The sequence below is a fragment of the Puma concolor genome, chromosome E2, assembly GCF_028749965.1.
Source record: "Puma concolor isolate L17-30 chromosome E2, mPumCon1.1.hap2, whole genome shotgun sequence".
NCBI lineage: Eukaryota > Metazoa > Chordata > Mammalia > Carnivora > Felidae > Puma > Puma concolor.
In genome coordinates, this window is record NC_141681.1 from 36123011 (window position 1) to 36145163 (window position 22153).

At 45.6% G+C, this 22153-nt stretch overlaps 1 protein-coding gene across 3 annotated transcripts in view; it reads left to right on the forward strand.

Moving 5' to 3' along the window:
• The window catches only part of ABCC11 (ATP binding cassette subfamily C member 11), a 69051-nt gene that overhangs the window by 38181 nt on the left and 8717 nt on the right, over positions 1-22153 (forward strand). For 2 of the 3 annotated variants that reach the window (XM_086689507.1, XM_025920480.2), the window contains 12 exons: positions 302-374; positions 2046-2249; positions 3759-3893; positions 3980-4076; positions 5823-5912; positions 8693-8796; positions 11277-11474; positions 13737-13963; positions 14084-14221; positions 15667-15853; positions 20348-20437; positions 21814-22003. In XM_086689507.1, coding sequence (XP_086545633.1) covers positions 302-374; positions 2046-2249; positions 3759-3893; positions 3980-4076; positions 5823-5912; positions 8693-8796; positions 11277-11474; positions 13737-13963; positions 14084-14221; positions 15667-15853; positions 20348-20437; positions 21814-22003 — 1733 coding nt within the window. The remainder of the gene's footprint in view (positions 1-301; positions 375-2045; positions 2250-3758; positions 3894-3979; positions 4077-5822; positions 5913-8692; positions 8797-11276; positions 11475-13736; positions 13964-14083; positions 14222-15666; positions 15854-20347; positions 20438-21813; positions 22004-22153) is intronic. The other variant, XM_086689506.1, reaches the window with a different exon arrangement.

Consider the following 22153-nt stretch of genomic DNA (forward strand, 5'->3'; position numbering starts at 1 on the left):
ACTATAATAGTGGCTGTTTCTGAGGTAAGCAACTGAGAGTCAAAGATGGGAGAGGCTTGCTTTTCATGATATCTTTTGTTGTTGATGTTGTTCTGTTCAAATATTTACTAAATGCACATATCAGATTAAAAGAAATGAAGGGAGGAAGGAAATGCAAAAAGCCTCCCATGCTTTACTGTTAAATGCTGGATCAAGTCCAAATTTCTTAACATGGAGTGAGAGACCTTTCCCTTCCTGTCTTGGAAAGGCTGCAGGGCCTGTGGCTGGGCCACCTGTCCCTTCAGTTCTCTGTCCTTTGCAGGTACCTCCAGGTGCTCCATTGCTGCTCCCTGAACCGGGACCTGGAAATTCTGCCCTTTGGAGACATGACAGAGGTGAGTGGGAGGTGAGCACCCCCTGCCTCTACTGTGATGGTGCCTTTGTAGTGGTTTTTCTGGGGTCCTCATGCTGCCTCCCTGGGTATGTAGAGGAGGGATTCCAGCCCTTCCTTCCCAAAGCAGCTCACGGCCCTGTAGCTGCTGCCTCAAAGCCTTCCCCACCCAGGGAGGGAATTGGGGCTCATCTTATAGTGAGAGCTGGCAACAAGTCTACCTTACCCCACAAGGATGGGGAGCTGACCTCAAACTCCACCTTTGGAGCAAGAGCAGTGGAAACTCTGTGAAACTGAGAAACCTCCCATCCATTCCTCTTTCCTTTCCCTCTGCTCCCTCCCTCTCTGCCCCCTCTGGCCAGCTCTTCCTTTGCCAGTGGGAATAACAGCCATGGCTTCCCAATGGCGATATGATTCACATTTTCGTGATAATTGACCGTCTTTCACATCTGTAGCCACTTTTAATCTGCATAAAACCTTTATAAGATAAAAGGACTATTATTGTCTTGATTTTATGATATATTAATAGCTCAGTCTGCTGATCACCAGATGCAAAATTGTAGCAACCTGAATGCATTGTCTTAAGTGAACCTCAGGTAACTCTAGGAGGTCAGTGCTTTTATTATCCTTCTTTTAGAGATGGATACCCTTTACCCTGTAAGCCCTTGAGAGCATAGAGCTCAGTTGTCTTATTCAGGGCTATCTCTTCAGTAGAAAGAACAAGTTCTGGTTTGTAGAATGGCATCAATAAGAGTATGGACCTGGTCAAGCTTGAGGTCTAGATGAGCTGATATGTACGAAATGCCGTGAATAGTGCCCAGCTAGAGCAGGCGTTGGTTTATCATCACAGCACAGTAGGCACTTAGTAAGCATTTGTTGAGTGATGACTCAATGCAAAACTAAGCCTTTGACTGGGTGAAGCAGCCTGTCCCAGGGCACACAGTGGTGAACTAGAGGCAGAGCAGTGACAGGAGGTTGCCCTGCTGCTCTTTAAACTCTGCTTCTTTTCTACAGAGACCATAAGAGTTCATGGTAGAGCAGGGATGGGGACTTAGGCCCTGGCACCCTTGTCTGCAGAGACTGGCCAGCCAGCAGGTGCTGGCATGCTAGTCTGCAAGGGGACCCAAAATATGCTGTCCAGTAACTCTGGTTGCCTGTTACTGTTAGTAACTCCTGACATAAGGTGTATAAGGTACTCCTTCTCTTGACAGCAACAACAGAGCCCCCTTCTAGCCATTGCAGCTCTGTCCTGTTGAGTAGCTGTACACCATGCAAACAGTCTTAGACAGAGAGGGCTGATGATGCTGCAAGTCGACAGTCGCTGTCAACAGAAATTTAAAACCCAAATAAGACATAAGGAGGTGCTCTTCCTTAGGAATAATTTGTTTTATTAAATAGAGTTTTAAAATGCCACCTTAGAAGTTGACAGGTTTAGAAACATTGTATCTAATTATGAGTTATAAAATTTTAATTAGCTGAAAAATCAGTTTCTTCATTCCCTATTAAGCAAATTTTGAAAAATATTTAAAAAAATACCAGGGGTGCCAAATCACTAGGTGTCCAGGAGCATGCACCGAAGAGGTTCATTGTGTCATATGTGCCTACCTGGCTAACTTTGAGCATACCTGGCTGGGCTTGTTCTCTGGACACAGTGCCTTTGGCTGTCTATTTGCAGATTGGGGAGCGGGGCCTCAACCTCTCTGGGGGGCAGAAGCAGAGGATCAGCCTGGCCCGCGCTGTCTACTCTGACCACGAGCTCTATCTGCTGGACGACCCTCTATCTGCTGTGGACACACACGTGGGGAAGCACATCTTTGAGGAGTGCATTAAAAAGATGCTTAGGGGGAAGACTGTCATTCTGGTGACCCACCAGCTGCAGGTGATCACCCTTTCAGGGCTCTGGCCATGATTGATGACTAATGTAGATCTGCACATTTTCTTTCTTTCTCTCTCTCTTTCTTTCTTTCTCTCTCTCTCTTTCTCTCTCTCTCTCTTTCTTTCTTTCTTTCGAGAGCCAGGAAGCAAGCAGGGGAGGGGCAGAGAGAGGGGGAGACAAAGGATCCAAAGTGAGCTCTGTGCTGACACCAGAGAGCCTGATGGGGGGGGGGGGGGCTTGAACTCACCAATCATGAGATCATGACCTGAGTTGAAGTCAGACACTTAACCAACTGAGCCACCCAGGTGCCCGATGCTCACGTTTCTGCCATTGATTCAGTAACAACCTCACAGCAGCTACCTCTTCCTCTCAGACTAGACCTCAAAACTTGAGGAGCATTGTAAAAAACTTGGATGTCTTCTGCTTTCCCCATGGAGAGGGTAGGCTGGTAAATGGTTTCTGTGGCTGGTAAAAATTGAAACCAAATTTTAAGTTTTCCTTCAGATTTGATGGATTGACTTCTGCTTTTGAAGTTACAAAGAAATCTTTCAGAGAAGAATTCCCCAAGTCTCATGTTCTTGGATGAAGTACAGTGACCATGCTAGGTGCTGCCTCTCATAATGCCTTTGCCCTAGATATTCCCATACTTGGTTCTGGCCTCAAGGCATTATTATTATTTCTCCCTCTACTTCTATTTTAGCCTATTTTTTTTTGGTACAAAATATTTAAGACATAAGAAGAGTTTATTAAATAGTCTAATGAAAACCCATGTTTCTACCACCCAGAAGACACAATTGAACATAGATCCCCTCTCTGATTGCATTCTGTCTCCTGCCTCTTGTTCTCCTCACTTTCCTGTTTGTCATTCCTGTGCAGGCCTCCACACTCTTACAACACATGTAAGCACCTCTAGACATGGTAAAGTGCCCTTTTGAATATTTTAAAGCTTTATATAATTGATATTTTACTTCCTGCGTCCTTTGGTAATTTGCATGTTTTACCCAATATTGTATTTTTGAGATGTCCCATGTTGATACATGCAGCTTTTTAAAATTCTCACTGGTGTAGCAGTCCAATATCTGCGTACAGCAGAATTTATTTCTCTGGGATCGACATCTAGGTTGTTTCTCATTTTTCATTTTTACAAAAAAAAATGCTTTGGGGTACGTCATTTCATATGTGTCTTTATGTATGTTTGAGAGTTTATTGGGATTAGAGTTTTAGGCATCCAATTGTTGGGTCATAATGCTTAAATATTTAATTTTACTAGATATTATCATGTTGTCTTCCACAGTATTTGGACTAATTTACAACCCCCTACCTTGTACGAGACTCCCTATACCTGCAGTCATCACCAATGCTTGCACTTAGGCAATGTTTTAAGATTTTTGCCAACCTGAGGGGATAAAATAATATTTTATTATGATTTAAATTTATATTTTCCTTATGAGTGGTGAAGTAGGATATCTTTTTGTATGCTTACCGAAGGCTCTATTTCTTCTGACTCTTCAGTATTTAGCATTTTGTGACCAGATCATTTTGCTAGAAGATGGGAAAATCTGTGAAAAAGGAATTCATAGTGAATTAATACAGAAAAAGGGACGATACGCCCAACTCATCCAGAACATGCAGGGAGAAGCCACACAGGTGATTTCCAACCCGCCCTACACTCACTGCCCATGTAGAGGAGCACCTCCTGCCCCCTGCATTCATGACATGTGCTTTCTTCCCAGGACCCACTGCAGGACACAGCAAAGACAGCAGAAGACTCTCAGGTGCAAGGGCAAGCCCAGACCACCTTCCAGGAAGAGTCTGTCCATGAAAATGCTGGTAATGGTGCTGGGCAACAGGGCAAGAACACCTGTGCATCTGCCTGGGTCCTCTAGAGGACCTAGCATTTCCTCCTGGACCCCAGACAGGGCCATGTCTTTCACTGGCCAGGATCCTAGACCACGTGATCCAAGTAGTTGAGGGTGGTGGGGTTCGGACTGTGCTGGTCAGGAGGCCTGAAGATCTAGGAAGTAAGTGTTGTGGGGGGCAGAGTTGAGAGTGTGCAGAGGCAGACACAGAGTGTGGGTAGCTTTGGCCTGGAGTGGCATAAATTTAACTGTAAGGCATTTAAACCTTCAATCATTACATATTTGTTCAAAGCAAATGTTGAAAACAAAGGTATTAGAAATCAGAAATGAGGGACACCTAGGTGGCTCAGTCAGTTAAGTGTCCAGCTCTTGATTTCGGCTCAGGTCAATGATCTCATGTTGGTGAGTTCAAGCTCCGTGTCAGGCTCCATGATGATAGTGCGGAGCCTGCTTGGAATTCTCTCTCTCCCCTCTCTCTCTGCCCATTCATTGCCTGTGCATGCTCTCAGAGTAAATAAACTTAAAAAAAAAACAGATATGAATTGGGCCCAGTCTTGGATATCCAGAAGCTCACAGTCTAGCTCTTATCTGAAACAGGGCAGCAGGGCAGAAAGACCTTCATTTTTAAAGTAAGACAGTTCTCAATTTGAATTCCAACTCTGCTGCTTACAAAGCTGGGTGACCTTGGCAAAGCAACATAACCTCTCTGAACCCTCATTTGCAAAATTGAAGGTAACTAGTGCTTACTTTGTAGTGTTGTAGTGGAGATAAAATGAGGTCATGTGTAGGGAAGCCCCAGGATAATGCTTGGCCTATTAGAGGCTCTTGTCACCAAAATCATCTTTAGCAATGAAGCAGCCCGATTTGGGCAGAAGAATAATTGGAAGATCACAAAATGAAAAGTTGAAGAATCACTCTTCAGCAATTTTGAGCCATAAGTGGCAGGAACAGGTGCAGAATCTTTTTGAAGAAAATCTACTCTAAATATTTTCCATAATAGTGTGATTTCCCTCAAAATTCAAATTCCAGGAAGAGAACCCTTTCCCCAGGGGAAATTAGGGCATTATTAGAAGGGAGAGCCTTAGGCAGAAATGACAGATACCCCCACAGTGCTGCTTCCTTTTGTTGCTACTGTCATCAGTAGCATCTACTGGGACTTCAGGAACTCATCTCTCTGCCCTGCTCTAGGACAAGAGTCTAGACAGCTGTTTGTTTTTTTTTTTTTTTTTTTTTTTTAAGACTTCTCAGAAGAATATTCCTGCACAGCATCTTAGCAACCATCTATAGGCTTGCCAGTTGTCAGACGAGGAAACAGAGAAGTTAAATGATTTGCCTAAGCTTGCAAAGTATTGCAATGACCATTCTGGAACCCAGTTTTCTGGTTCCATATCATTGCTTTCTTCATTCTCTCCTGCTGCCTCTCCCAACCCATCAAGATCTTGGGAATCCCTGGACCCCAAGGATTATTGAATGGCTGGGGTTGAAACCCCTTTGCAGGCTGTGGAATTCAGGTCAAAGTTACCTTTGGCAGAGTTTTCCAAGGAAAACATGCTGGTTAGAATCAGACTTGGATGGGGCACTGCAGTTGGAAGATGAGGTCTCTGGAAAAGGGTGGAAGTCAGGGGTGGAAGGCTTCATAAAAAGTCTTCTTGACCTTGGAAGGCCATGCAAGTGATTGAAAGACACATCATTTCCTTGTTCTCTTACTCTGACCCAGTGCTGGAAAATCAGCTCACAAGGAAGGAGAAGATGAAAGAAGGGTCCCTGAGATGGAGTGTCTACCACCACTATATCCAGGCAACTGGAGGTACTGTATGTCAGCTGCCATGCCAGGCCTGGGGCTCTCTCTCTGATTGGACCTGACTGGAATGTGTGCAGTCATGCAAAGTAGAGAGGCACAGAAGAGTCATGCCATTCACGGGTTTGACCTGCAAAATTCCAATCTCAGCCACACTCAACTACCACCATAGTCAGTGCTGGAAGTTAAGTTTCGTATTGTGTTAAAATGTACCTGAGATTTATTTTAATCAGGTATGGTAAGACATGCAGGCATGGAAATTATTGCCACAAAGGGAGAAGTTTATGTTCACAGGACCCTAGGAACAGGAGACAGGGTATGCCATGCAGGGCCACATTGGTCAGGAGGCAGAGGGAAGGCCCCAAGGCCTTATTGGGGTTTTTGTGGGAAGGAGTGGGTGCGACAGGGTGGGTATGCTGAGTAAGTTTAAGATTATATAATTTGAATAATTGGGGGGGAGGGCTCTGGGCTATAGGACTGGTCCCTAGTTATTTGGAACCTGGACCTGGGGTGATTTAGGGCAGGAATGTTGGTTGGGTGTGTGAGTTTGATGCAGGATGAGGTTGGGAGTGTGGCTGTGGGTTGGTTGATTTGTACATCCCAAGTGTGCTCACAAGGAGTCATTTGCTGTTTCTAGGAATTAGCCCTGAGAAAAGCAGTCTCCTCAAGATCAAGGCCCCAGCTGCCATAGCACCAAGAATGGAGAAAATAAGAAAATGTAGTTCATACAGTACTCTTTGAGTGTTTTTCAAACTTTATGTCCTGACCCACTAGTGGGTTCTGAAATCAGTTGAGTGGATTTTAAGCAGCACTGAAAGAAATCCGATAGAAGAGAATAGAAATTGTCTGCTTCCATTTCATACAGTGACATTGGTGAAGCCTTTATCCTGGTGTGCATTCAAAATACATTTCTGATGGTGGGTGGCAGGCAGCTAGAAGTTTCAAAGCTACTGCTTTATTAAAGGGTATACATTACCAAATTCATATAAATATAACTGTACAGGGGCGCCTGGGTGGCACAGTCGGTTAAGCGTCCAACTTCAGCCAGGTCACGATCTCACGGTCCGTGAGTTCGAGCCCCGCGTCAGGCTCTGGGCTGATGGCTCAGAGCCTGGACCCTGTTTCTGATTCTGTGTCTCCCTCTCTCTCTGCCCCTCCCCCATTCATGCTCTGTCTCTCTCTGTCCCAAAAAATAAATAAACGTTGAAAAAAAAATTAAAAAAAAAATAAATATAACTGTACAACTTTATAAACACAAAACCAAGTATATGATACTGTACTTTTTAAGTAATTTAAGATATTTGTGAGAGTAACTGGGACTCCATGCCAACTTTTTACTTTTGATTGAATTTGGAACCTAACCCCATGTAAGGTGTATCTTCTTTCTACTTGTCTAAAGGAGGAAGAGGTAGGCTGTTCATAGATCACCATCCCTATTCCTTCTACCATGGGTAGCCCTGCAGGGCATAACATAGTGCCTAGCCAGAGAGGGGAGCAGCAGATGCCTGCAAATGCATGAATGAATCTAGCAACCAATTGATCTGTATTTACAAAGTACTTATTATGGGCCAGGCACTGTGCCAAGCTCCAGAGGAGAGGGGGCATAAAGGCCTCCAAGGGCCAGTCATGGAATCTAGCTGGAGAATTATGACATCTGCATTACCCAGGTAGTAAGAAAGATCTCTGTGGCTAGGCACAGTCTCAGATGTCATCAAAGAAGGGGTGACCCTTGAGTGGAGCTTAAGGAAGGGTTGAATTCAAAAGAAGAAATATGGGCAAGGGGTTCCGTGGCTGGCTCATTCGGTGGAGCATGCGACTCTTGATCTCAGGGTTGTAAGGTCGAGCCCCATGTTGGGTGTATAGATTACTTAAAAGTTAAAATCTTAACAACGCACACAAATATGGGAACGGAGCACAGACTGAACAGGTGGGGAGAGTGCTGGGGGCAGGGACATCTACAGAAGGAAGAGATGCACCCTGGGTTTTCCCATCCTTGGCTTAAAAAAATTTTTTTTTAACATTTATGTATTTTTAAGAGACAGAGCATGAGTGGGGGAGGAACAGAGAGGGAGAGAGGGAGACACAGAATCTGAAGCATCCTCCAGGCTCTGACCATCTGCACAGAGCTTGATGCAGGACTCGAACTCACAAACCCTGAGATCGTGACCTGAGCTGAAGTTGGATGCTTAACCGACAGAGTCACCTGGGTGCTCCGCATCCTTGGCTTTTTTGAATCCAAGCTCTACCACTTGCCAGCTCTATGACCTTGGGCAAGTTTCTTCCTTTCTTGGATACTCAGTAAATGGGTGCATGAATTCCAAATTCAGAGATAATGTCTGTGTTTAGTACTATGCCTGGCACATAGTCCATAGTAGCACATACCACATAAAAGGTAGCTGATGTCATTTTTAAGACTGAATCCTCAGGACCTGAATAAGGGAGACTACTCTAGAATATTTCTTTTGTGCCAGGCACTGGGTTAGGTGTTTGGCACACATTATCACATATCCTCTTCAGAGTGATCCCATGCGGCTGGTATGACTACCATCACAATTTCATAGGTAAAACAGTGGAATGACTTTTGGTACTTTGCTCAGGCTAACATAGCCTGTAAGTAGTAGAGTCAGGACTTGACTACTGGGCTTCCTAACCTTGGAAGTCCTCCAAGGTGTCCAAGGTGGATGGGGGTCAAGGAGATCCAAGGGATTGGGATGGCTGAGCAACTTTGTCAACCATTATCCTTCACCTTTTTATGGCACCTGTGTGTTACCCCTTTCCTGTCTCTCCAGGTTACATGGCCTCTGCCATTGTTGTCTTTCTCATGATGGGGATTGTCTTCTTCACAGTCTTCAACTTCTGGTGGCTGAGCTATTGGTTGCAGCAGGGCTCAGGGGTAAGTGTCATGGTGGGAGTGGGGTGTGTTTCTGTGGGCTGATATGGAGTGGGGCACCACTCCTTGGGCCCCACGAGGGTCAAAGCATGGGTCAGGGAACCCCATGGCAAGCCTGAAGCCTGCCATTGCCAAGTTGACAAATGAAAAAGCTCTAGAGAGGACCTCTGAGAGCCAGACGTGGGGCTTCCCTCCCAGCTCTGACCCCCAGTGTTCATAGAATGAGCGGTCACCAGTGCAGTCTCGTCAGGACAAAACCAAGAGGTTTATGTCCCCAGACAGGTCCTCAAGGGTGCTTTACATTCCATGGACTGATCTTTCCTTTGATAGCCCTTTTGCCTTCTCATTCTGCTTTATTTAAAATGTGCGTCTGGACTCCTTGTTGGGGGCTGGGAGGACACATCACAGTTAAACACAGCTGATGTTAGTGAAAGCAGGGAAAACACATTTTACTCAGTCACTACTAATGGCAGGGGAAAGAGCTGAAAGTCATCCGATTTGTGCACAGGTGATTTGGGTGTTTTAAAGGGAGAATGAATGTGGGGACTGAATAGAGGCAGAGGAGTGAAATTTATCCAGGGCTGGTGAGTGTGAATGTGATGAGGTCAGCTGTGTCCATTAGCTGGCAGTTATCAAAGTTAGGACTAATCTCCCACAGGGACTAGGAGACAGAGGCCCTATCCTTCATGGTGATTACATTTTAAAGACATGGTTCCCAGGTCCTTGGGAGAGATGCTCTGAGTTGTAAGAGCTATGTATTCACAGCTGTAAGCACTTTTTAGTGAGGGCTCCGAGAAAGGGAGGTCAGGGGCATGCTGTCAGGTGTTGGCTAGAACAAATGGTAACTTTTCCTGGTGGTGGTTGAGATTCTGCAGGTAGGCATTTTGATGGGGGGCAGGGGCTGGGGTCCTCCTAGGGACATGCCTTAAGCCACTAGAAGCCATGCTGAAGTTTGGTCAAGTCTCTTAGCACAGGGGTTTGGTTGGAATTATTTTGTGTTGAGAGACCTGCAGTTCTCAGCCATTATGTGCCTGCTTAATTCATTCATCTTCCCAACCACATTCGGAGGTGGGTTCTGTCTCCATTTTATAGAGGATAGTGTGAAAAAGAACCTTCCCTGGGATGTGAAGTCCCCTGCTGGGACTTGAACTTGGTTCTTGATTCCAAGCCATGTTTACCCAAAGGAGTACTTGGTTAACTTTTTAAAAATATTCTTTTTGAAATGTTTATTTATTTTTGAGGAGATTTATTTATATTTGAGTGGGAGCAGTAGAGGGGCAGAGAGAGAGGTGGGGGGCAGAGGATTAGAAGTAGGCTCTGCGTTGACAGGCTGACAGCAGTGAGCCAATGTGGGGCTAGAACTCATGAGCCAGGAGATCATGACCTGAGCTGAAATCAAGAGTCTGCTGCTCAACCAACTGAGCCACCCAGGCGCCCCAATATAGCACAAATTCCTAATCACCATAGAGTGAATTTATCAAGCCTTTTCTACCCTGGCAGCCTTGTGGGTGCCTGATTCAGATGATCTGCCTCCCCAAAGAAAGAAAACTCACTATTTTGCTCTATTCCCACACAATCCTTCTTATATCTATTGTGCAGTTTTTTTCTGAAAGCAACCAACTCTCTAATGCTCTGGACAACATCTGTGTGTCCTACAATTCAAGTCAGTCTGACACCACCTGGAGTTAGTGCAGACTCCCCAGGTTAAGCACGCAGTCCCACAAGCTTGTCCCTGCTTCAGATGCCAATCACGAGTCTAGACCTCCTATAGTTCTGGCAGACCAGGTGTCAACTGGGGGTTCTCATGACCTCCTTTTTGGATTTGATCATCTGCTAGAATGGCTGACAGAACTCAGGGAATACTTTTACCAGTTTATTATAAGGGACATAATAAAGGATAGAGATGATTGGCCAGATGAAACAGTACATAGGGTGAGATCTAGAAAGGCTCCAGGTACAGGAGCTTCTGTTCCTGTGGAGTAGGGGTGCACAACCCTCATGTCATGTGAATGTATTCACCAACCCAGAAGCTCTCTAGACCCTGTACTTTAGGGATTTTTATGGTGGCTTCATCTTATAGGCATGATCAATTATTAATTCAACCTCCAGCTCCTCTCCCCAGCCAGATGGAGGGTGGGGTGGGGTGGGGTTGAAAGTTCTAAGCTTCTAGTAATGGCTTGGTCTTTCTGGTGACCAGTTATCCATCCTGATGCTATCTAGCCCCCTCCTCACACCAGACATCTCACTGGCTACGAAAAGACACACTAGCTACAAAAAGCAATTAGAGATTGCTCCAGAGACTCCAAGGGTCTTAGAAGATTTTATGTCAGGAATCAGAGTCAACGTCCAAATATTAGAACAAAAGATGCTCCCAGCACCCCTATCACTTAGGGAATTACAGGGATTTTAGGAGCTCTGTGCCAGGAACTGGGCACAAGACCAACTATATGTCTTATCAAACCACACTCTGTTCTCTTTTGAAGACCAATAGCAGCCAAGAGAGCAATGGAACAACAGCAGACCCAGGCGACATACTGGACAACCCTCAGCTGCCAATTTACCACCTGGTGTATGGCCTCAGTGTGCTGTTGCTAATCTGCACGGGTCTCTGCTTCTCGAAGGCCTTCACCAAACTCACGAGGAAAGCATCCACCGCCCTGCACAGCAAACTCCTTAGCAAGGTATGGGCTTGGGTATTGGCTGCTGTTGCAGGCTGAGCCCTAGCCTGTCCTGCTTTTCTTTCTTTTTTTAATTACTAGACTTCATTTTTTGGAGAAGCTTTTGGTTTAAGAAAAATTAAGTGGAAAGTACAGAGTTCTCATATGCCTCTTACTAATCTCCCAGTTTCTTCTGTTATTAACATCTTGCATTAGAGCAGGATGTTTGTTACAATTGATGAGCTACTATCAATACATCATCATCATCATCATCATCAGTCCATGGTTTATCTAAAGTCTTCTTTATTCTGTACATTCTATAGACTTGGACAAATATATACTGACATGTATCTGCCATGAAGCATCATACAGAACAGTTTCATGCTGTAAAAATCTTCTGTGCTGTACCACTCATCCCTCCTTTCCCCTCAAATTCTAACAACCACTGATCTTTTTTTACTGTCTCCATAGTTTTTCCCTTTGCAGAATATAGTTGCAAGTGCACGCTGGGCCACTGGGTGGGTGGGAGCAAGCCACAGAATGAGCTGGGTGCCTGGAAACTATCCTGCTGTCAGCAGTGTGATTCTAAAAGGTAGTGTCCCTTGCTGGAGGGCCGGGCACACCAATGTTGGCCTCTGTTGGCTGAATACTGTCACATATAGTGTTGCTTATAATTGTCCCAAGTTCCTTTTCAAGTGGTACTATTATCCTTATTTTACATACAAGAAGTCTGACATCCTTGTGTGTCCTGATGAGAATGTATTATGGTTAAAATACCAAACTGCCTCTTGGAAATATCATTGCTCTCCCCCTCACCAGATGTTACTATGTGCAGGTTCTATGGTGGGCATTGGGCTTACAGTGGTGAATGAACAATTCAGGTATGGTTCAGACCATCATGGCCTTATAGTCTACTGAGGGAGACTGATGAGAAAATAGGCTTGTTGTAACATAGTATGTAAAATTACCTACTGGGTGGGAGCCCATGGAGTCCTAAGAACCTAACCCCAGCATGTAGGTGATGGAGGGAAGGATGGAGTCCAAGCAGCCTTCTTGGAGGAAGGGACCTCTCTGCTGTGACCTGAAGGGTGAGTCACATTCAGCCAGCTTAAATTAGAGGTTGAAGAGAAGCAGAGCATTTCTGGGAAATTTTATGATGCAAATAATTATTATTTATTAATAGTCAAAATGCACTTTCCTTCTCCCTCCCTCCTCCTTTTATTCCTTCCTTTACTTTTGGCCTTAATAGATAGGATTAACTTCTATTTATGTTTTGTTCTTGTGTTACAGCTTGAGAAATACATGGGGAAACGAAGTGGTCAGTTGGTCACTTGCTCAGTGCCACAAACCTTTAAGAAATCCCTTCTGTAAAGAGTGTGGCTGTGCTGGGGCAGGGTGGTTGGGGAGCCTTGGGAGGTCTGGTCATGGTGTTGCCATTAACTACTTGGGTGACCTTGAGCAAATTGCTGAGCAACCTTCCCTTCTCTGGGCTTCAGTTTTCTCATCCGTAAAATGAGGACATGAACTAGATGCTTTTGCTAGAGCCCTTCCAGTACGAAATGTTCTTTGATCTCCAAAGGCCCTCATGTCCACTGCTTTTAGAGACCAAGTTAGGACACCATCTTCAAGAAAGGGCAGTCATGCTTAAATTCTACCCAAGACAACAAGTCATGTGCAATCGCAGTAGTATTGCTGCTACTAATCTTCGGTAATCCTGATGAAAATGGTCCCATTTGTAGAAAATAATAAGTGCTGGTATTAATGGAATGCTAATTAGGATGCAGGAACTGTTCTGAGACTTTTAGTGTCTTACTTCTTCCTCCCTCTCCCTCCCTCCTCCCTTCCTTCAATCCTTTCCTTCCTTCCTTCCTTCCTTCCTTCCTTCCTCTCATAACAGGTTTATTAATATATAATTCATGTAATTATAAAGCTCACCCTTTTAAGCTGCATATCTCAGAGGTGTTTTTAGTCTATTTGCAGACTTGTGCAATCTTCACCATAACTCAGTAAAGTGTTGTTATCATCCCCATTTTACAAATGAGGACATTGAGACTCAGAGGGGTTAAGTAACTTGCCCAAAGTCACACAGCAGTAGGTGGAGGAGTTTGCTAACACTAGAACCCAGGCAGATTGACTATGGAGCTCATGCTTTTAGCCATTGCTCTAAACTGCCTCCCTTGCACACCCTTTAGGCTGTATCCTGCATCTCTTCAGGGCTGAGTATAACTGACATCTTCATCAAGTTCCAGAACTATCTCTTGATCTGGGTTGTTTTTGTCACTACAGGTTTTATGCTGCCCCATGAGCTTCTTTGACACAACCCCAACAGGCCGACTCCTGAACTGCTTTGCAGGGGACTTGGATCAGCTGGACCAGTTATTGCCCGTTGTTGCTGAAGAATTCTTAGTCCTGTTTTTGATGGTGGTCGCCATCTTGTTGGTTGTCAGTGTGCTGTCTCCATATATCCTGCTGATGGGAATCATATTAGTTACTGTTTGCCTTATTTATTATATGTAAGTGGGTTCTTTGTGCTTGTGAGCTGGGTCTGTGACTTGGGATACCAGGCTGGTATGTAGAACTGGTTGGTCCCTGAGGAGGACTGCCCAGGTCACTCACTCTCATTCTTGATGCAGGAAGTTTAAGATGGCCATCAACATGTTCAAGAGACTGGAGAACTATAGCCGCTCCCCTCTGCTCTCCCATATCCTCACTGCTCTGCAGGGCCTGAGCTCCATCCATGTCTATGGAAAAACTGAAGACTTCATCAGCAAGTGAGTCCTGTGCTGTCATCTGAGGATGATGGGGCAGTGGGGACTGTGGGAAGCAGGAAGGTGGTGAACAGAGGATCTGGAAATAGTGTTCTCTTCACATTATTTTATTCCATTTATTTCTGAGCTTCCAAGACCTCATCTATAAGATGATGCATATAGGAATAAGAAATATAAGTGATGCAGGAAATATTTGTAAACCTTAAAGACCTGTAGATATTGCATACACATATTAATATAATTAATAGTAAGAAGTGTTGCTGGGTCAGCACTTCTTGCATTGTTCTTTTTCTTTCACTTCCAAACAGGTATCTAATTTTAATAAAATACACGAAGCAATAGCTTTCTAAATAACAGAATTTCCTTCACTATTCATAACTATAGGTTTGTATTCTAAATGCTTGTTGATACAAACAAAAACACCCTATGATGGATGTTGAGCCTTAATTGTATCATATGAACTTACCCATTTGTAAAGATCAATCACACATGATCTGCCTTGAACTATAAGAGGCTCACAGTCTGGTGGAAGACAGGAGACACATACACACATTTTTGTAATAATACAGGGTTAAAAATGACTAATAACATAGGAGAAAAGCAGATAAAAGTCCATAAGGGTTCAGGGGGAACTTTAAAAAAAGGGGGGATGCCTGGGTGGTTCAGTAGGCTAAGCTTCTGACTCTTGATCTCAACTCAGGTCATGATCTCATGGTTTGTGGGATCGAGCCCCACGTCAGTCTCTGCACTGACAGTGTGGAGCCTACTTGGGATTCTCTCTCTCCCTCTCTCTCTCTGCCTCTCTCTCTCAAAATAAATAAATAAACTTAGAAAAAAAAAAAGACTTCAAGGGGGAAAGAGGTGGCATTGAGCCATCTGAAATGGGTTTGAAGCCTGGTAAGATTTGAGTGTGGGAGACAGTGTATGTCTGGTTAATTGGAATAATGGATGAACCATGGAACCAAGTCTCTCAGTGGGACTAGAGAGCACTCAAGGACTGTGCAGGTGCTGGGATTGAGGGCATCTTCAAATGATACATTCATTTACCTACTGGGTGCTCAGAGCCACAGGAAGATGGTAGTGAATAAGACAGACACAGCCCCTTCTCCAAGGTGGATAGATACTTGGAAGGGGTTGCTTCCCCTCACTCATGAGTAGATCCTGACATTTATTCACTCTTATTGTCCTGGGTAGGGAACTTCCCCTAACTGATGATCAAGGCCTAGGGAAGAGCCTGGGCTGATAAGTCAGTCAGAGCCTACTCCTAGATCTGGGGTCAGGTCAACTCCATGACCGAGAAAGGGGCAGGGAGAAGGCCCCCAAAGATAATTCAGGTTCCTTGGGTGGAGTGGGGAGCCGGATGCTGGAGGAAGCAACCAGTGTCCACTCCCAGGAAACTCTGGGTTAGACAAACACATGTTGTTTTCAGGTTGTCCTTTCTTTCTCAGGTTTAAGAGGCTGAGTGATATACAAAATAATTACATGCTGATGTTCCTGTCTTCCTCGAGATGGATAGCACTGAGGCTGGAGACCATGACCAACCTGCTGACCTTGACTGTGGCCTTGTTTGTGGCTTTTGGCATTTCCTCTGCCCCATATTCCTATAAAGCTATGGCTATTAGCCTCATCCTGCAGGTGAGGGAGGGATTCTCAGATAGTGGGGTTTTGGCTTGTGGCCTGTGGACAGACTCAGGGGTTCATGGGACTTTGATAACACCTTGGGTTTGGCCATTTGTGGCTTTATGAGTTGTGTGCTTGGCCTTCTGAATCTTCTGCTTTCCTGTTTTCCTGTCACCTCTGAACTGGGAAGTCTATATTTAAAGCTATTTAATGGAATCTTAGAGTATTGGGATTGAATGGAGCCTGCAGGCAGTCCAGTCCAACCCTCTTATTGTGCAGATGGGGACATTGAAGCCCAGAAAGGGAAATATTTGTCTGAATGTATAGAGCACTAGAAGTAGAGCCAGAATGGGGCACCTGGGTGGCTCAGGCAGTTGAACATCTGACTTTGGCTCAGTTCATGATCTCATGGTTCCTGTGTTCAAGACTTGCGTCGGGCTCTGTGCTGACAGCTCAAAGCCTGGAGCCTGCTTCAGATTCTGTGTCTCCCTCTCTCTCTTTCTGCCCCTCCCCTGCTTGTGCTCTGTCTCTGTCTGTCTGTTTCTCTGTTTCTCTTTCTCTCTCTCAAAAATAAATAAACATTAAAAAATAAAGAAGTAGAGCCAGGGTAAGAACCAAGACCTGTTATTTGCTGTCTGGTATGTTTTCACTTTACTATCATTCGTTGAGTTAGCTATCAGGCTTCCTTCAGTTATCTAAGGAGTCATCCAGTCCCTCCCCTGAAATAGATCTTCTCAGACTTTAAAGTGCACAGGACTTGAAGCAGAACACTTTGCCCCAGCCTTGCAGGAATGTTCGGCCTGGGCACTGACAGGAGGACCATGCTCTAGAGCACAGCCTTGGGTTTTCAGAGTCAGGTCCTGGGTGGGTAGGGTCTCGGAATCTAATTTTAAAAGCAGATTCTCTAGGGGATTCTGATGTAGCAGCCTGCAAAGCTCCTGGCCTGAGTTCCTCCACGTCCACTACACTGGGGCATGAGAGGGTCTAGCTGGCCAAGTTCATGTCTGCAGGGTCAGTCCAGTGGAAGGGCTAGCCACAAGGGCTGTGAGGCCAGAGGCTGGCTTTGCAGCCGCCTGGGGGAACACTGGTTACACAGTTCCAGCTCCCCGAGGGGGTGCTCATTAACTGCCTTCTCTATGGTCATGTGGCTTTCTCTCTAACTGGCTTTGGGTCTCATGTGTCCCAATAGTGAGGCATCTTTTGGGTATGCCAAGGGGCTCCATCTTGCTCCTTGTTGAGCCCCTGCAGCAGGTATATATTTGCATAAATATGCAGTCCTGTACATGCACAGCCATGCCTGTGTGTGTGGAGCCTTCTGCAGGCACCCAGGCCATGCAGGTGGCTGTGCTGTGCTCACACTTGCAGACAGCTTACCAGTGCAACAACATGGAATGTACTGGACACTTGCACTGAGCTAGCACTTTGCTAGGTGCTTGTTGCACTTTCTTGCATTGAATTCTTACTACATTCCACGAGCTATAGCAAAATGGTTAAGATTGTGTGCTTTGGAATGTGGGTTCAAGCCAGGCTCTGCCCATTATTAGCTTTGGGGAAGCCTCTTACCCTCCTTGTACCTGGGGTTCTTTATTTTGTAAAAAGGAGATAATACAAGTTCCAAAATTACAGATTTGTGAGACATGTATAAACATGAGGATTAATGCATGTTGAACACCTAGAACAGTGCTTGGCCCAGAATAAATGCTCAGTAAATGTTAGCTGTTACTGTTCCTCACTTACAGGTAGGAAGTCAGAACTTCAGAGTTCCGTAACTTGCCCTGGTTCCCACAGCTGGTGAGAGATAGGTTTGTCCCTAGTGGGTCACACTCCTCTCCTCTCTGTCTTCCTCTCTCTGACAAATACACATATGCGCATGTGCACGCACACACACACACACACACACACACACACACACACATGCATGTGCCAGTGCAGAGTTGCCCCCAAACCTTCCAAAACTCAGGGAGAGGTACCACACTGGTGTCAAAGGGGATCTGGAGTCACCAAGGCCAGATATCCCTCCTGGTTCCTATATGACATGGGCCAGGGGGGCAAAGCTTGGGACAATGTTATCGTGTGCTGGCCCAGGCAAGAGGGGCGGGGTCTCATCTCTCCCAGGGTGCACTGTGCACATGAGGCACCTCTCAAAGGTCTCCCCAGCTTGTTCCATCACAGGAAACTAGTTAGGAGTTCTGCTGGAGGCTTCAAAATGAAGCCTGAGGTGACTGCTTCAAAATGGCCCTGAATTTATTTTTTCTTCTCCACGTCTGCTGTCCTGTTCAAGTGTCTCATCTCTATCCTAGGTAGCAACCTCGAAGCCTCCTCTCCTCCCCTTGAAGCCCCTCCTGTCTACCTCCTACATCTCACCAGAGTGACCTTTAGTTACAGTTTTCCTGATGTCACTGTCTTGTTTAGAGCCCTCAGAGATTCCCTGTCTCCTTATGCTAAACCTAAGCTATGGGCCGTGCCCTCAGGCCCCTCAAATCTGGCCCTGTGACCCCAGCATACATCTTTCCTCTGGCCACACTGGTGCCTTGCTGACTTCTGCATGCACTCTCGATGAAATTATGTTCAAGCTTTGGGTAGCAGGAATCACACACCATGTTGCTTTGCAACCTTAAGAACTGTAAATAATTGAGATGCTCCTGGCCTCCAGCCAGCAAATGCTAGAACCAGTTCAAAATGGCCTTGGCAGTTTGGAGGCTTATTATGTGATGTATCCAGAAGGCTGGGGTAAGCTTTTCTTTGTTAATTTAGTGACCTAGCATGAATCCATGAGCATTCTATCTTTTTGCCCTGGCATCCACATCCTGGCTTCATCCTCAGGATTGTCTATTCAAGGTCACAAAATGGCTGCTGCAGCCCCAAGCAACATATCCTCACCAAATAACCACCAAAAGTTAGAAAGGAGAGAACTTTTTTCATGTGCCCTGTTTTAAGAACAAGGAGCAGCTTCCCAGAATACTCCCATCTGACTCTTCCTCATGCTTCATTGGCCAGAATTGTAGCATGGCTCACACCTTAAACCTATCAATGATAAGAGGAATGGAGTTAACCAAGTCTCCCTGGAGCACCAGGCTGCCAGATGCCTGAGCATAATGGAGGTTGTGCTAGCAAGAAAGAAAAAAGGGACCGGCTACTAACAAGGCAACCAGCCATGTCTGATACACTGACTGGAGGAAAGGCAGTCTCCTTGGGCTCCTTTCCAACTGTCAGTGTCATTTCATTATGGCATCCACCTTCTCTGACTTCTAAAGGGCTTTCCTTCCCCTTCCCATACTCTTTGTTCCAGTCATAGCCGAATGGCATGCAAGGCCTTGAATATATCCTGCTACTTACTATTTTCAGGACTTTGTCCCCTCTCTATGGAGTGCCCTTCTCCACCCATTTTTAACCTGCTAAATCCCACCTCTCCTTAAAATGAAACTCCTGTGCCAACTGCTGCAGGAAGACTTCCTTGTGGCCCTTGTCTGGGGGGACCTTGTCTGGGGGGGTCCTTAATGGCTCCCCATAGTGCCTCCCAGGGTGAAGTACATCCACTTGTGCTGGCATTCTCTGTTGACCCATCTGTCTCCCCACCTGACTGGGAGCTCCTTGAGGGCAGGGCCTGGGTCTGTTGCAGTTTGGGGCACAGATCCTGGCTTGGCACATGGCATAGAGCCCTCAGGGAGTGTGCTGAATGAATTCATAGTGAACTTATTGTCCAGCACTTTCTTCATGGCCTGTTTGCCCACATCTTGGACCAGGGGGATGGGGAGTATGAAGATTGGGTTCCCCATCTCAGCTCTACCTCCAGGTTCCAGGTGATTCTGTGTATGTTATTTCCTCTTTTGGGCCTCAGTTGTCCTCATCTCTGGTGCCTCCAATTCCTGAGCATCCCTGAGACTCCTTAAAGGCAAGGCCAGAAACAAGGACTTGGGTGTAGGCAGATTATTTGAGATGTGCTCCTAAGAAACATGACTGAGGGAGCAGGAGAGAGAGAGGCAGGGAAGGAGAAACTCTGTTATGGGCAAGTGTCATTGAGATTGCTGTTTCTGGGTCACCACCTCTCAACTCTACTGGCACCTTCTGAGAAGCAAATAGGATGCTCCCTGGATTGTCCCCCAGAGACTGAGGGACAGGAGCCTTCATTTACTGGCTCCTTTCCCCATTAGTTGAGGGTTTGCCCACAGCACTTTCACTCTCCTGTGTTTTGGGGCTGCAACTGTGCATGGACAGAAGGGGCTCCTGTGGTGTGAGTGAAGGTTTTGAGCAGAAAGCAGAAATACACACAAAGGGTACTTGAGGTGGGATAGTGTCAGTGGTGTCTTGCCCAGAACTGCACGCCATCACGCAGCTAACCTCAGAAGTGGGCTTGGGGGGCACCAAAGGTATCTGCTCCACTCTTGTAAGGAAATTGTCTTTGTTTGAGAAGTCATTCAGGAGGGGTGGTGATGAGTGTTTTTTAGGGGCATTGAAATCCTAAGCACACCCCTGTCAGTTTCTTGACCTGATGCTTCTCCTTCACTCCAGCTGGCATCCAACTTCCAGGCCACTGCCCGGGTTGGTTCAGAGACAGAGGCGTACTTCACTTCCGCAGAGAGGATGCTGCAGTACATGAAGGTGGGATGCAGGTCTGGGTTCGGTGTGGGGAGCTCAGGAAGTTTTCACACCCATGTCTGGGGCTCAGCTTCCATGGCCTCTGCAAGCTCCAGCACCCCAGGGGTCCTGAGACTTTTTCAAGAGGCAATTGCAGCCCCTCCCCATCTTCCCTGGACCTGTGGATGTCATTTCTTAGAAACCCTTCCATACTCTATGGCCCATTTTCATCACATCCCCCACAGCTTTCCTGGATGTAGAGAGAATAATCTGCCCTTTTTAGAAATGAGAGTTTTGCCCAAGTATAAAAACAATAATAGTGTCAATAATAATTGGTATTATTATTATTATTGCTTCTATTTGTGTTAGAGTAGTTAAGAACACAGGTTTTAGAGCCAGATCACTTGGGTTCAAGTCCAAGCTTTGCCACTTGAGTCAGCCGTGTAAACTGGGGACAGGTCACTGTATCTACTTCATTGGGTTATTACAAAGATTAAATAACACAATATGTAAAGCACTTAATACAGTGCCTGGCTCACAGTAAAGGCTCAATATTTTTATATATAGATTATCTCATGGAACCACAAAACACTTTTATAAGGTTGATTGAATTATCATCCCCCTGGAAGAGGAAACTGAGGCTTGGCCAGGCTCAGCATCTTGCTTAAGATTGCACAGCCGGGGACTGGCAGAGCCTTTAAAACCAGTTCTCCAGCCCCTGTTAATAGGAGCAGAATTTGTGAATCATAGAACTTTGATTTAACATGAAGGGATGCTATTGTACATAGCACCTGTGGTGAAAGGCTGTGACTTGTGGATTGTGCTTCTTTTCCATCATTCAGGCCTCAGGACATACCCAGCTGTGCTTGATTCAGTTATGAGCTTGAAGTCAGGCAGTCCTGGTCTGAGTTCATAAGCTCTATGATCTTAAATAAGTTATTTAACCCATTTGAGCCTCTATTTCCTTGTGTGTGAAATGCATTTAAAATTACCTACCTCATTGATAAGGATAGAGGGAGCATAAGTCTGCACAAGGCCGCTGAGCTATAAAACATGCCCCAAAGGGGTCAGTTAGCTCTGCTGCCTTTATTGTCACTGTTCTAGATTCTATTTCTTTAGAGCCTCACATAATAAATTAGAATAAGTTCTCTATGTTAATAACAGGGGGGCTAGCCAAATGGTCTCTCACTTTTTGGGGTTAAAATTATGTGCATGTCAGGTAAGTGGAGCAGGATGTTCCTCTTGGGGTGCTCCTGCGATTACACAGCTGGTGGCTTGAGCCCAGTGTGAGACAGGCTGGGGTGGGTTACACACCCAACAGCTGGAAGTCAGTGGGTCAGCAGGAGATAGGCAGAGATTAATGATAACTATTTATTTCTTTTTCTTTCTTCAAAAATGAGATGTGTGTCCCTGAGGCTCCTTTGCACATAGAAGGCATGAGCTGTCCCCCTGGATGGCCACAGCATGGAGAAATCACATTCCAGGATTATCAGATGAAATACAGAGACAACACACCCATTATCCTCAATGGCATCAACCTGACAATTCATGGCCAAGAAGTGGTGGGCATCGTGGGAAGGACAGGCTCTGGTGAGTGGCATGTCCTGGGGCACCCCCTGTCCTCAAATTTGACCTGTGGGTGTTGGACCTATTTCCAGGCATGTGTTTACTCAGTGACCCCACAGATGTTTATTGGGCCCTCACTTTATACCATGCACTAGTAAACAGAACCCAAGGTCC